General features: G+C 33.1%; 1 protein-coding gene across 1 annotated transcript; it reads right to left on the reverse strand.

The window, feature by feature from the left end:
• Positions 1-530: 530 nt before the first annotated feature.
• On the reverse strand, positions 531-11,009 carry LOC140050469 (glutaredoxin domain-containing cysteine-rich protein 1-like). The gene is made up of 4 exons (XM_072095681.1): positions 10,241-11,009; positions 9,695-9,934; positions 5,714-5,779; positions 531-2,885 (listed from the first exon to the last, which is right to left on the reverse strand). Exons 1-4 carry the CDS (start codon positions 10,850-10,852, stop codon positions 2,700-2,702), a joined length of 1,104 nt encoding a protein of 367 aa, XP_071951782.1. The 5' UTR covers positions 10,853-11,009; the 3' UTR covers positions 531-2,699.
• Positions 11,010-16,896: the final 5,887 nt, after the last annotated feature.

Below are 16,896 nucleotides of genomic sequence, written 5' to 3' on the forward strand. Positions count from 1 at the left end.
CAGGACTGTATGTGCAACATACTGTATACAACATACATTATTTGCAACATACTGTATACAACATGTATGTGCAACATACTGTATACAACATACAGTATGTGCAACATACTGTATACAACATACAGTATATACAACATCATACAGTATGTGCAACATACTGTATACAACATACAGTATATACAACATACTGTATACAACATACAGTATGTGCAACATACTGTATACAACATACAGTATGTGCAACATACTGTATACAACATACAGTATATACAACATACTGTATACAACATACTGTATACAACATGTATGTGTAACATACTGTATACAACATACAGTATGTGCAACATACTGTATACAACATACAGTATATACAACATACTGTATACAACATACAGTATGTGCAACATACTGTATACAACATACTGTATACAACATACAGTATGTGCAACATACTGTATACAACATACAGTATGTGCAACATACTGTATACAACATACAGTATATACAACATACTGTATACAACATACAGTATGTGCAACATACTGTATACAACATACAGTATATACAACATACTGTATACAACATACAGTATGTGCAACATACTGTATACAACATACAGTATATACAACATACTGTATACAACATACTGTATGTACATAATAGAATATGCGTAAAATAAAAGCTATATAATTGGAATGTTGAGTTTTCAAATATACACGTATATGATCAAGGTATATAGTATCTGATAGTACTTCAATATAGTTTTTAATTCAAAGTGAACACAATATATTATTACAATAGATAAATATATTCCAACACAAAGCATTAAATAATAAACCTTGTCAATTAAATTTAAAACATTTTTTTTTCAATCAAGGTGGTTAAGAGATACTATTATTGTCAACATGATTATCAATACAGTATATCATATGTTTGGTTTAGTGCTTTAAAATGTCCATATGACATCATATGTCATAGGTCATGGCCAAATCAAATACTCCATATTAGTTCATTCAAGATTAGTCTATGGAATCAAGGGTTTATTACATCAAATGCACTGTTGTAGTGGACACCTACATGTTAAATCCTATTCTTAACTAATATACATTACTGTACTTGCAAATTCAAATGGTATCGAACCACAGAACTGCCAAACATAAACCCAGTTCCTACCACTGTGCCATTTATTCCTTATTTGACATGAATGCATTGAAATGTACGATTTGCATTACACAAATCTACATTTAAAACAACACTACGAATTCAAACAATTGTATATCGCAACAAAAATATAAATGTTGAATTTTGTATGAAAATACTTTATGATATCCTTAAGCTACTTTTATTTGGTCACCAAATATTTTTACAAGGTACAGTAAATATAGCATTATATCTGTTGTGTAATTATGTAGAACCTTTTAATTTCTTTAATGAACATGCATTACTATCAAGGCAACCTAACAACCTGCCATGCTGCTTCTATATTTTTATTTTTTATTTTATTGATAGCTCCTTGTAGAGACAGGTCAAATACATTGCAAAAGATGATATACCAAATCCTGTTCCCTTTCCCTGACCCTTTGGTCATTCAACCTCTCTCTCACCATCTGAAACTCAAAGTCTACCTTATGTAATGTTTTCTATAAATGTAACTGTATTCAAGAAAATGTCACCAAGACCACATTTAATACAAACGTCACCAAAAGCATTACATTTGAAATGCATAATTACATTACCCAATCAGAATTGCTCTTACAGAGGGTTTAGGCAGAGTGATGATATTGATTGTGGAGCTTAGTAAACATAGCACTGTCTATTCTTGAATATACAGCTGCGAAACACAGTATAATATTCCAGTAACGAGGTCAGCGGTTTATTTCGATTTTATAATTTCCTTTTTTACATTCTAGACATTAATTTGTTTGGATAATGCAAGAGTATTGATTTTGGATTCATAATTTGAAACATTATAATGATGCTATCCATTATCTATAGCACAGATAAAACACTTTTGTTTTTAAAAACATGTATGTGTGCATCTGGAATGTACATTTATAATTAAGTAACATTAATGTCCTTTATATTAACCTAGTTTATAATATTATTTTTCTGTCAATGTTCTCTCTCTTATATTTGGTGATTTATGATTTAATATTTAAATTTCAGCTTTACTTCACTCAAACAGGCTAAATCTTTTTCGTCACAATAACAATGATTGCCGTTTTGAAGCAACAGTTCTGCAATCTTTGTACAGCTGCAATACTCTTTTGCGATTTGCGTGAATTCATAATCAGGTATAGCAAACCAGGTAGATATTATCAAACAGTTTTGTGGGTTTTGCACATTAAGCGATGTGTCACTTGAGCTCACGGTCCTGGATCTGCCTTTTATTGATCAAGCAAAAACCATTTAACATTTTTGTTGTATTTATAGATGGCTGATTTATGGTTTTTCTAATGATATTTCTCTAATATCCTATTGTTTAACTATGTGAAAATGCAATGTAGTGCAGTGCGTGTTTCTTGACAATGAACTGTTGATTGGCGCTGTACGGGTCCTAGGGTCAGCAACGTATACTGGCTTCTAAACACAATACAATTATTGCCTAGCACCATTAAGATTTGGTGTAACATTCGGGGAACCTCTGGAGTCCATCATGCTGTGTTGCGTGCTTTCCTAAACAACATTGCCTAGCACCGTTAGGATTTGGTGTAACATTCGGGGCATTTCTGGAGCCCGTTATCGTCGCATTGCGTGCAACGTAATGTTCTAAACTGATCTGTGAAACCGTTTCTGTGGGTGGATTTCTTGCTACCGTTACAAACAACACAGTTTATATATTTACGATCTCCACAACGCTGGCACATGTCAAAGTTTTGCCGTTTCTGAAAGAGAAAATTAATATTCTATTAGTTCAAAGTTGTAGATTCTGAGAAACATATTTTTAGCACAGGTATTAATACTACTGTATGAGATCAATTAGGATCTAGTTAGAGTCCAATTGTAGTTATTTATTTCAAGTATACCAACCAGAAACATACATGTGAACAGAATGAATGCATCAATTTGAACCATGGATCAAGTTCAACAGATTGGTAGACTATGACACTGTCATTATTTCCGTCTAGGAGTTTTTATCTTCATTTTTTAGGAATGTTTTTTGTATAATTTTTATTATCTGAATACATTTATAACCCTGTTATGTCATTTAAACGTTTCCATATAAAATAACACTATAATTCACATTATTATGGGTGTGGCCTGTTTAGAGATAATAAATATATTCACAGGGTCTTTGAGAACAATCATATCTACTAAACACTTAACCCCTCTTTGTAGTGCACTGTAAATATTAACATTATAACATCAGTTTAATAGTGTTTGTGTGAGGGCGGACATATTAGAGCAGCCCAATGATATCCGTTATTGGGAAGGTTCTTTGACTGTACTATAAAAATGAGTTAAATTATTATTATATTTTCCTTTTACAGTGGTGTTACAGCTATGTGAGCGCTCACTGGCTAAATTAAGGGGTCCCACAGCATGAGCAGTCCAAATACAGTAACAGCGCTGTACCCTGTGATTTTTTATTATTTATAAAAGACGAAATAAATGAAATGAAAGTATTGTACCCAGTGTTAAACCAAGGGCCTTTGCCATTCTGCGTTTACTCCACTGTCTTATACTGTATATAGTACTGCAGTACTACTGTACAGTATTATTAACAGTGCTAAACAAACGTAAAGCAATTATATTGATTTAGTTATTATTCAAATAAATCAATCAGTGGGATATTTATATACCTCATATACGAATGGTCTTTACACGCATGATTGATAAAATATAAAAACTAATAACAAAATCTTACACTATAAACAAAGCATAATTGGCCATTGACTTAAGCGCCCTTCCTCATCATCAAAGAGTACCCACACCCACAGTACACAAGGTGTGGTCAGTTTAACCTCAGGTCAGTTTATTCTGAATGTAAGTTACAAATACATGTGCTTTTTTTTTATTTTTAAAAACTCTATTTTTCTCAATTTCATTTTAAAAATTTTATTTTCCTACATACAGTAGGCAAGGTAGGTAGTTAGACAAAATAAAAAATTAATGTTATTTGCCTACAGTACAGTAGAGTACAGTACAGTAGAGTACAGTAGAGTAGAGTACAGTAGAGTACAGTACAGTAGAGTACAGTACAGTAGAGTACAGTACAGTACAGTACAGTACAGTAGAGTACAGTAGAGTTCAGTAGAGTACAGTAGAGTACAGTAGAGTTCAGTACAGTACAGTAGAGTACAGTACAGTACAGTACAGTACAGTGCAGTACAGTAGAGTACAGTACAGTACAGTAGAGTACAGTGCAGTACAGTAGAGTACAGTACAGTACAGTACAGTGCAGTACAGTACAGTAGAGTACAGTACAGTAGAGTACAGTACAGTAGAGTACAGTACAGTAGAGTACAGTAGAGTACAGTAGAGTACAGTACAGTAGAGTACAGTAGAGTACAGTACAGTAGAGTACAGTACTATTGTTATATTTATTATTACAGTATTTGAAATAAAAACAAATTGTTATGTTATGAGACTAGGTACAGTAAAAGGTAAGGTAAATTTCCTGGAGGCCTGATTAAATATTTACAATATTTTGATGGACATTTATGTCTAATTTAAAATGTAGATTAATACCAATTTGATTAATTTTTATCAATATACTGAGTAATCTCTGTGCATAAATGTTTATTCATGATTGCTTATTTCATAATTATTTCACTTATGAATGATAAAGGAAACAATAGAAGCTATATACTGTATCATCAATAAACTTAATTTATTATTTATTTGTGAACTCAGAATAGACAGGTTATACAATAGAGATCATACTTAAATCAGAGACCTTCCTGTATACTGTACAGTAGGTTCATGCTTAAGTATCATGGGTCTGTTTCTGTAGCATTTTGCACAGAATAACTCTTGATTTTATTTCTATAGCAGCATTTCTGTAAATTTAAGTTTGTCCTCCCAAAATTGTAAGCATTTTAGTATACTGTAACTTATTATACATACAGTATATATAGTGTTATTTACCACAATTATGTTTTGCGAGAGCCCAAATTGATAAGATACTAACATACGCATTTCCAAGTTAGAAAACAACAGCAGCATTGCAAAGCAAAAAGATAGGACATTGTACAGTAGTAGGTTATATCAGTTATCATTGTACGATTTTTATGTCCACCCCTCTCCTACTATATTTTATAAAATGGTCTACACTATCAAACTTCATGTGACAACAAATATGATGTGCCTGTATTGACATGATGATGTCATGTATCACTACTATATTTAAGCATATTACTACCATATTTGGGCACATCACACTTAGACAGCTTAAGAGGTGTACACTATTAAACCACTGTATTGTCTCTAAGATATTTTATACCTGAGTAAGTCTGCATAAAAGGTAAGTTTTTAATCAACCTTGAGTTTCAGTGTTTAATGGTTGTCTTTTTGCTTTTCATTTTCTTTACTCATTTGCCTCTCAAGATCCATTATCATTATGCCTCTCGTCTTTGTTTCCATGGTGATGGATGTAACGTCAAATTAAGTTGGCAATTTTAGATAAATGTCTGTAGATTCAGCCTTTATGTTTTAGTCTCAGTGTTATTATAAATTGACACAGTAAAAAAAGGGCTAGCGTATAACTTACCTCAAATCGCAAAAGAATATCAGACAGTTCCCCGGATTCATTTAATTCTTCTAATTGTTGAATATTCTATAAAAAAAAAGAAGAAAAAACATAAAATAAAGAAAAAGAAAATGAAAGAATTTACAATTCTTTTGGTAAATGTGTTAAAAGCATCATTGTATTGCTGTGGTTTTGAAATATTGTAAATGTGATCAAATGGCCATTTTCCACTTCAGAAGCTTTCAAATGATACAGTACTTGTAATTATTGCAGTGATAATAAATACAAAATATATTCTATAATTAGTTAGACTTTAGTGCTGATCAAAAATGAATAATAAAATTCATTTCCTCCAAAATACATACAATTATATTACAAAATAAATTTGTCACAACAACATACAGGACAGAGAACTGAGGAACAATTTTACTGTCCTTAATTAAATTATTCGTTGATATCAGTGATGTAGAAAAAAGTAGGCCTAGTGACATACAGCAATGAACCAATATGAATGCAACAACCAGCTGACACTCAATTACCATAGAAACAATGCAATGAATGAAACCGGGCCTTATGATGCTGTAATACACCATGATGTAAAATGACACAAAATGTAAATAATATACGGACCTTCAGTGACATTTATCAATGTATATCAATATGTAAAACACATACAGTATAAAATGTCATTATTAGAAAATAAACGTTGAAAGGGAACATTATGATGTAACTGTAATAATGACACAAAATGTGAATAATATATGGACCTTACAGCGACATTTATCAATACTGTACAGGTATTAAAAATACTTTCAAGTACTGTACAGTACTGTACATACAAAATGTCAGTAAATACAGTAAACACTCAAAAGTATAATGACACAAAACGAAACATATTCATGTGAGAGAGACAGAGACATTTTTAACATCTTCATGACAATGACATAGTTACTGTAATGTTGAAATAATCAATCCTAACTCAATGTTGTATGACTATGGTGTACCTGTCAGTTCCTGTTAAATAGATCTATTCTCTAGCTACATGCATTTACAATGGGAACGTATGTGTATATTGGTCTCATTGTGAGCAACAAAACCTTTATGTAATATACTTCTGTACACACCCTAATAAAATAGTAAAGATAGAAACATGACTTCATTTAACAGGTATTTGATGCATTTTACAACAGTCAATTTAAGATGACTCATTCTGAATGATATTCAACAGTCAATATTGTATTGTTTTTTTAAGTAACCTGTTTATTGATTAAATTAATTAGTTAAAACCTTTCATACTGTAGGTAAATAATGTACTTGTACTACAGTATATTAATGTTGGGTAAAACGTTGCCTGTGCGGGACTAGGTTTTGCCCTATTGATGTTCACTACTTAACATATTCGATTGGTAGAATAATGTAAATAATAACATTATAAACATTCTTTGAGGTAGGCCTACACATCTATCCCTAAATTGACATACAGTATTACAGTACTATACTCAATATTCAGCTTACAGTATTCCAGTACAATACTAGTGCTGGTACAGAATGTACATTTCCTGTGGTACAAATAAGCCCATCTCTCAATTTGGTCCTTAGTATAAGCCCACCTAAATTGCAATTTCATTTACCAGGACTAATACTAGACAGTGTCAAACGTTTTTCTTTTCAATTTGTTTTTTCTCAGTCAGAGACCCGTAACAAATAAACTTTTTCTATTTTTATCTTCATGTACTGTACCATCCTGTACCGGACATAAAACATGTTTTTAGAATAAAAATAATAATGAATGGTAGAAGGAAGTGAAACTAAATTTTAAAAAGACAATAAATAATTCAACCAATTTAAAAATAAATTATCTGTTTTCAAACTAGGAACTAAAAGTAAAAAAAAATTTGCTGTAAAAGGACATTAGCTAATTCAGCTTCTCCTTCAGACATCTTAAAACAATGCGATGTGTCTTCTTGATGGCCTACAGTACAGTATATAACACATTTGAGTACTATTGCATGTCATGTGATCCACATTCGTCCAATCAAATGACAGGAATTTATTTAGGTATTATATAATACTGTATATAACACATTTTGAGTACTATTGCATGCCATGTGATCCACATTCGTCCAATCAAATGACAGGAATTTATTTAGGTATTATATAATACTATATAGTTTGAGTACTATGGCGATTTCATCCTCCAAAATTCATAAATTATCTCATTTTCAGGTTGCTAGCTGATCTTAAATTCAATATAACATGAATAAAGGCTACATTCTGTAACACCTGCTAGAAAGGATATCAGTTCCTGTTCTAGTATATCACTAATTATTGTGTGAACCCATCATTAACAAAAAACTTTAACACTTTGACTGCCAGAGGTTTTTCCAGTTAGAAACTGCCACCGCCAGCGTTTATAGCCCAATTCGATGTTTTTATCAAAGCTGATTGAAACTATGTATGTGATCTGATTTACATGTAATTTAGACTAAAATAATCAACAAGATTTTAGCTTTACAATGGTACCAAGAACGATTTTCAAATCGCAATATGTAAATCGTAATAGTAAAATGAAAGTAACCCACTTTTTGAGTTTTTCGTAGTTTTGCGCACGAAAGTCGAGATACAGATACGCGATTTTGTGCAAGACATCACAATATGAAAATATCGCCCGGTGAGATCAACAAACAACGAAAAATTACTTACACAGCACCGGTAGGCCTATAAAAACAAGTTATCACTATCGAAAAATATATTATATTTTATAAATCATAAATCTTACACCAATGTTTCGCCAAAATCCACATAGTAAAGACACCAGGCCTAGTTAACTAGGCCTAAAGTTGGTCCAGAACCGTTTTACGACTAGGCCTACTAGGCTATAGCCTAGTACTACTAGCCTAGCTAGTAAAATGATGATAATATTCATACCATTTCTAAACAAGTTTGTTGCGTGAAACTCGGCCACTTACAGTGAAGCACCAAAACAATTAGGGTATACATACAATAATAAAATTAAAGACTTCATATTGAAAATTCATCCATTATTTTTTATTCAGATAACAAACAAACATTCCAATCCACATAAACCTTTGTAATGCTTCGGCGGCATAGCTAGCGCGCGACCGATACACAATGCGCCAAACCATCGCTGTACGCGCTACTGTGATGCGCGGTGTATGTTATTTCGACAGGTACCATTTTGACAATCGTTCGTAACCAGATTAGTTACTTTCAAAAAGTAAAATATTCACGGTCCAGACCGAATATAGTGTCCATATTTATAGTATATACCAATAATTAACCTACTGTATCTACCGGATTTCGTAAAAAAACGCGAAAAACAAAGATCTTCGTGTTTGGCAGTCAAAGTGTTAATTCAATGAAACATTTTGATGCATCCGTTTCTTTGGAACAATCTCCCAATTACCTATTGTCTTATACATTCATTAACATTCAATTCAAACATTTATTTATTCAGCTAAATGTAAGATACTATAATACAGTGTAATTTTACCTTTGATCACTTTTTTCAGAATTGGTGCAATAAAAATATTTGATAATTATTTTTAATACAATTATAGAAGAAAATGTATTATATTTTATTACACTATAATTATTGCAGGCCCATATACTGAGATTGTAAATGAAGAGAGAGGGGGGGGGGGGTAACACTAATATACCATGCTTTGTATATTTTGCCAACTTAAACTTGGTTCCAACTAGAGACGCAAACGCAATGACGTACCACAACGTCATTGATTTGACCAATCACAACTGATGGATTATTCGAACGGTGGCTTGTCATTGGTCAACTCGCTTGCGTTGCTTGTACACGTCCTTGCGTCTCTAGTGGGAACCACGCTTCAGATGGACCTTAGTAATGGCAGGTACTTCCCTTTAGATGATCTGAATTGGTTGAATGATTTATCCGGAATAACAGTGATTACTGTAAAAGTATTTTACCAATTATCAAATTGTCAACACTGATTTTGTTTCTCTTACCCCTATTAATTCTCCATCAATAAAAACGATTGGTAAATTGCTTGTATCCTCTTCACCCATTCGCTCGGACAACTCCCTCTGGTGGTTTGGATTTACGAATAAATCTCGTTCTTCGTATATGACTCGGTGGTTTCCAAATAGTTTTTTTACTTTGACACAATTATCAAAAGTTTGACGCACAATTGTTGTGCTAGTCGTGTATACTATAATACTTCCTTTCTCATCGTCATAATACTTTTTCTGAAAATAATAATTATATCATTATTATGTCAAAATAAATCTGCCCATATTTGGAAACAGAAAAAGTTGTGGAGGTGGAGCTGTGACTTTGTGGTAATGTGCTTGCCTTCTAATCCTAAAGCAAAGTCCATAAAAACTATTTTATTTTGAATGATATTTACACCCATTTACAGTAAAGCACAGGCCCTACTAACTGTAAAAAAATGTTACAACCTGTACATATACAGTATCTGAAAAAAAAAGACACCTTATTACCAATTTCTACCAGAAAAGAAAAAGCAAACTTATTTATAGTTTTATTATTACCTTGGTTGTGTCCAGAGGTTTAAATTCAAAATTAGCAATTCCGGCTCTAACACGATTATGAACTCCTCGTACCGTGCCCTTTCTACTTGTTATGTCCTCACCGTCACCCGTCGCAAGTCCTCTTTGACCAGCGAAACGCAGAGTTCTATTTTCATCAACAGAAGATGAAGCACCAGTGACCCTGTGATGATGACCAGATGACTGTCCAGTTTTATTACTACTAGTACTAGGCTTTTTACTACTACTAGTACTACTACTCATGTTATTACATGACTCGTTTTGGTGTTCCATTATCTGATTGCCATGGTCCATTTTTACGTTTTTCTTGTTATTTCTCGGTGCATGATACTGTTCATTTTCTTGTTTCTTGTGGTACGTATAAAGTCCTGTTTGATGATCAAAATCAAACACAGGCCCAGCAGACGACATTGTTTTTGTCTTCTGATCTGCACTACCTTGTTGTGAGTTCACCTGTCGAGTACTGGCTGCTGGTGGTGGTTGCTTCTGTTTGTGGCTTCGATCTTCATCGTCGCCAGTGACATCATTCCGCTTATCTTTACGGCTACCACCTAAAATATTATGGAGAATCCCTTTTCTTTTAGTTGATGGCATTGTTAATATTTAATTTTTATGTTTGCCAAGTCCATGATAAGGGAACGGTTATCACCCACACGATCCCCTTCGCTTTTTCTACGTGATGCGATGACTCACCACGTCAAAGTACGTACTCAACTCACAAGTCGTTGACAGTGGTAGCTAATTAAACAGCGCCCCCTACTTTCCTCGAAAGTTTCACTTTTAAAGATATTTGTTTTAAGTACAGTACTCGGGATGATAAACTATTTTATAATTCTATGTAGGCCTAATTTTTTTTATTTTTCAAATAAAAGTTAAATAGAGAATTCGTATATATAGTACATTGAAATAGATGAAACATGCTGGTATACAAAAATAATATAACTTGATATTAATTAAATAATATCAATATCCTTAATTAAAGGGCCTAATGTTGTGAAACTTCTAAGTGCTATTACTGCCCCATAAATGCAGCTATAATGCTACTAGTAATCAGCCCACAAATCTTACTAGGTACACCTTGGTGAAGAGAGGCAAACGTAAAATGTCTTGCCTGAAGGATACAAGCAATCTACGATCTCACGATCAGTAGTCCAACACATTGCTGTCACACGCGTCCTTAAAATAATTAATCAGTAATCACAGTCTCGTCGGGCTGCGGCGGCCGGGGGACGTACAGGAACCCCTACTTTGTATATACATTTTTATTTACAGTTATCAACAATTTTAAAAGAAACCCTGATTTAAAAATGAGGTATAAAGTCTATAAAAGAGTGAGAAAATACAACTCGAAAACAGGAAACCTCTATGTAACGCAATATTCAGATGTTTTTGTTGGGATCTGTCTTTTTTTATTAGACTTTTCGAAAACAGAGACTCCTTGTAATAAGATCAATTATAAAGCTTGGATTCCAATTAAGGACATAAGCGCGCGCCGCAATTTATTTGACCAATCACTGCGCGATTGGTGCGATCCAGCCACTTGCGCTGTGCCAACATCTTTGTGCCGCCAAAAGGGAACTATGTTCGTTAAAGCGTGGTTCCCACTAGCGACGCAACGCAAGGACGTAACGCAACGCAAGTGAATTGACCAATCACAAGCGATGGCTTATTCGCTTGCTAACTGTCTCTGACTGTCGCTTGTCATTGGTCAACTCGCTTGCGTTGCGTGTCTACGTCCTTGCGTTCGTCCTAGTGGGAACCAAGCTTCAGCGTGGTTTCCACTAGAACGTAACGCAAGGACGTAAACGGAACGCAAGCGTTTTAACCAATGACAAGCGAAGTTATAGACAGTTAGCAATCACAAGCGAATAAGCCATCGCTTGTGATTGGTCAATTCACTTGCGTTGCGTTACGTCCTTGCGTTGCGTCGCTAGTGGGAACCACGCTTTACGTAGGTTGTACTGCGTAAGGACGTAAGCGCAACGCAAGCGAGTTGACCAATCACAAGCAAAAATTCGGATAATACATCGCTTGTGATTGGTTGCATTACGTCCTAGATGAAAATGATTTAATGAAATGATTAAACTGTCGCTTGCGCTGTGCATACGATTGCGTTGTAACAACCACCAAGCCAATAGGAACATGGCAAATTACTAATAGTGATCTCCATATCCCAGGAAATCACCCCTACTTCGAACTTCTTCAAATTCTTCTTTCTTTTATTCTCTTCCTTTAGATCATCGTACGCTGCCTTCAAATATTTACTGAAAAACCATCTCTCTCAGCAGGTGGCCAATTAATTACTTACATTTTAATTTGAAATGCCTATTTTATTATAAATGCTATCATTCTGACATGGTCCCAAATGATCAGCTTTGGCTGGATGGACGACCCTTATAAACTATTGTTGATATACATAATAACAGATTCCAGAAAGAAAAATGCGGTACTAGAATTACACAAATAAAAAGGAAAAAATAAAAAGCAAAACGGAACCGACGAGGCTAGCCGTGATTGACCACATTATGTATTGTATTGTCGATCAGCTTTGCTCGATGGGCTACCCCCATGACACATGGTTAAATAAAAACAACATGAAACGAAATTATAAGTCTACAGGACCAGCCCACCATGGTTGGGTGGAGCTAATAATTTAGAAAAATAAAGTTTCCCGGAAATTGGACTTCAGCCCCTGCCAACCTAAAACAACAAAAAACGAAAAGGATTTCAAACCATGTACTACATTTTACTGTGTTTGAGCATGAATAAATGATATTGAATTAAGTGAATAATTGTTAATGAGAAATCAAAACAACTGCTACAATGGGCCTTAGTGCTGAGGCAGGGAGAGCACACCATAACATTTTAATTTTTCTGTGGCTTTCGCCACCCGATTTTTGGTGTTGTAAATGTTATGTTTAGCACAAAAATTTAAATTTAACAGTGTGGCGTGTTGATGACTAACAATATACCATCATTATGCTCTAACAACATAAAGTGTGTTTTGTTTAAAACTTAACTTAGTAAACTTAGTAAACTTAGTAACTTAGTAGTAACTTATACTGTGCTTCTTTGTGGGCAAATTTTAATGTAAAATCTATGGAAGCACTAAAGGTGTGCTTCAACAATGCCTTACGCCTGCTCCTTAATAAACCTAGGTCATGCAGTGCCAGCACCATGTTTGTAGAAAACCACACCTGCTCGTTCTACAAACTACAACGTAAGGTGGTGTTTGGCATGTTGTGCAGATTAGGGAGGTCAGACAATATTGTCATAAAATGTATTCATGAATTTGCTTTTCCTTCATCCAATCTACATAGTAGATGGATGAATCTATTGTTCTAACCACGTGACTATGTAGCGTAGGTTTTTTTTATATATATGTATTTGTTATATTTGCAATAATGTACACTAATTTGTTACTGAACTATGGAGAATTTTTTTTTTTCCGAAATAAAAGATGAATGAATGAATGGTTACACCTGCACAAACTCATTTGCATAACAACGCCGACATACCAACGAGGAGATATAAATTGTTTTCTAAACAAGTACGTCGAAGCGAGTTATAATTCCTTTTTTTCTAACATTAATTTGTTAGTCATTCGCGGCGGTCAACATGCCACACTGTTAAATCTTGATGTTGTTAATCTTTTAAATTATATTTTCCTAAATTAACTTGACTCTCTAAATATCTCTCTTTCAAAATAAAAGAAAAACATTTTATATTTATTTTTTTTTAAATCCGTAGAGGTTCGAACCCCAGCTATAGAGCTGGAAGAATCCAATCCAAACGATAGTTACTAGAGCACAACCTCTTATGCCACACAATGTACACGAGTAATGAAAGATGACAATAGTATAGTCTTATACGCGCTTCCTATTACGTCATTCTAATCGTTACGTCATAAATTTGCATATTCATGAAGTACTTTTGATGAAACGAATCTAGTTTTAACCTTTTAGTCAATGGGATTTAGGCTTTTAACTCACACAAATTGCAAGAAAAGGTTTTTTTGATGAAAAGTGTTCTTTAGACCCCACTGAACTCATTTATCAACGTTAGGACATTTTTCGACAACAGGAAGTAGCCTAATTTGCATAATTAAAGATGGCCGCCATTTTTAATAACGTACTCTGTATCTTGGAAACCGCTAGTCACAGATACTTAATTATGGTGTCAAAATCGTTAGAATATATGTTTTTATATTCACTTTAATGAAAAAGTTTGTCCAAAAATGAATGGAAGTGCTATTTCTAACATTATTGACCTTTGACCTTGATTTATCATATCTCAGCAACCACTAATCGGAGATATACAAATTAGGGCTTAAATTGTTCAGAAACTACACATTTATATCTAGTTTAATGGCATGTTTTTGCAAAAAATGGCGGATTCTAACATTATTGACCTTTGACCTTGATTTATCATATCTTAGCAACCACTAATCTGAGAGACACACAATATGGCTCAAACTGTTAAAAAACTACATATTTATATTTAGTCTAATGGCACGTTTTTGCAAAAAATGGCCGATTCTAACATTATTGACCTTTGAACTTTGCACTACATAAAATCGCATAACTTTGAAAATATCGTACATATGAAATTATTTTTAGTGTCAAATTGTTCAGAACATACATGTTTCTATAGAGTCCAATGACACATTATGTCCAATAATGGCCTATTGTATGGTTATTAACATTTGAACTATATTTGAAAAGTCTTTAAACCCGGAATCTTCTTCATGTGGACATCCATTAGAACATGTGATTTGGCACTCTAAAATGTAAGAGTTGCAACGTTGACTTATTATGTTTAGTTTAAAGTAGGCCATGGTACATTAAATTTATAAGCATAAACTATTGCATTCATCCATAAACTGCCTACAAGTTTACACGTTTGTTTATTTTATTTCTTATCGTTTTCGCAGCTGAAGCTGATATTTATATTAAAAGCATTAAAATTGATGGTTAAAAAATGGTACAAATTAAACCACATACATTAAACATGGTACATACACAATACATTCACGTAAAAAAAAGTACAAAAACAAGTTATAAAAGCTTAAAAACTATACACCACTAGTAGTCGTACTGTATATGGTTATTGAAATAAATAAATAAATTCCATAAGAAACTGAGGTTTTTACTGTATACGGCGAAAATATTGCAAGTGGTGGTCAGCCTAATTATGAGTCTCGATAGCCAATTAATTAAACTAAACTAAATATGTTGCATTAATATCGATCTTTTAAAATTCCAGTTGTCAACAATGCGTCTATTAGTAGAAAATGCCTTCTTAATAAGATTATGTTTCAACCTAAAAGAATGCCCTCAAGAGTGTGATGCTATCCTTAGCAAAATACTGTATAAACTAAATAATCTTTAGAAATTTGTTTTTTTGAATATGCCATTTAATGGCAATTTAATTTGATCAAAAAATAAATTACTAACTTGAAAAAAACGTTAATAAACCTGCAAAATGGCATGGCCTATTTAAAGTATGTACAATATATCATAAAAAAAACTAAATTTTTGTTGGTTCTGTTAATAGTGTCAACACCAACTTTCTCCTGAGTAAGATGTAAGACCTAATTAAAAATGTATTAATAATCCAAACCTATAATGTATGTATATATAGTCTAATATTTTTATTTTAAAGTGAATATTTTCAGTTTTTAAATTTAATTTAAATCAACTGGTTACATGCACTTTAAATTACCACCATATTCTAAACAAGTAGTGCCAAATCACATGTTCTAATGAATGCCTACATGAAGAAGATTCCGGGTTTAAAAATCCTTTTCAAATATAGTTCAAATGTTAATAACCATACAATAGGTCATTATTGGACATAATGTGTCATTGGACCATGGAGTAAAGAATACTCCATGATTGGACTCTATAGAAACATGTATGTTTTGAATAATTTGAAACTAAAAATAATTTCATATGTACAATATTTTCAAAGTTATGCGATTTTATGTAGTGCAAAGTTCAAAGGTCAATAATGTTAGAATCGGCCATTTTTTGCAAAAACATGCCATTAGACTAAATATAAATATGTAGTTTCTGAACAGTTTGAGCCATATTGTGTGTCTCTCAGATTAGTGGTTGCTAAGATATGATAAATAAAGGTCAAAGGTTAATAAAGTTAGAATCCGCCATTTTTTGCAAAAACATGCCATTAGACTGGATATAAATGTGTAGTTTCTGAACAATTTAAGCCCTAATTTGTATATCTCCGATTAGTGGTTGCTGAGATATGAGAATTCAAGGTCAAAGGTCAATAATGTTAGAAATAGCACTTCCATTCATTTTTGGACAAACTTTTTCAATAAAGTGAATATAAAAACATATTCTAACGATTTTGACACCATAATTAAGTATCTGTGACTAGCGGTTTCCAAGATACAGAGTACGTTATTAAAAATGGCGGCCATTTTTAATTATGCAAATTAGGCTACTTCCCGTTGTCGAAAAATGTTCTAACGTTGATAAATGTGTTCAGTAGGGTCTAAAGAACACATTTCATCAAAAAAATCTTTTCTTGCAATTTATGTGAGAAAAGGGTCATTTTTTAGCTAAATCCCATGGACTATTTCTATAAACCAGAGGGCCGGATAGCTCAGTCGG

This window comes from Antedon mediterranea, chromosome 5 (assembly GCF_964355755.1).
Source record: "Antedon mediterranea chromosome 5, ecAntMedi1.1, whole genome shotgun sequence".
In the NCBI taxonomy this organism is placed as follows: Eukaryota; Metazoa; Echinodermata; class Crinoidea; order Comatulida; family Antedonidae; genus Antedon; species Antedon mediterranea.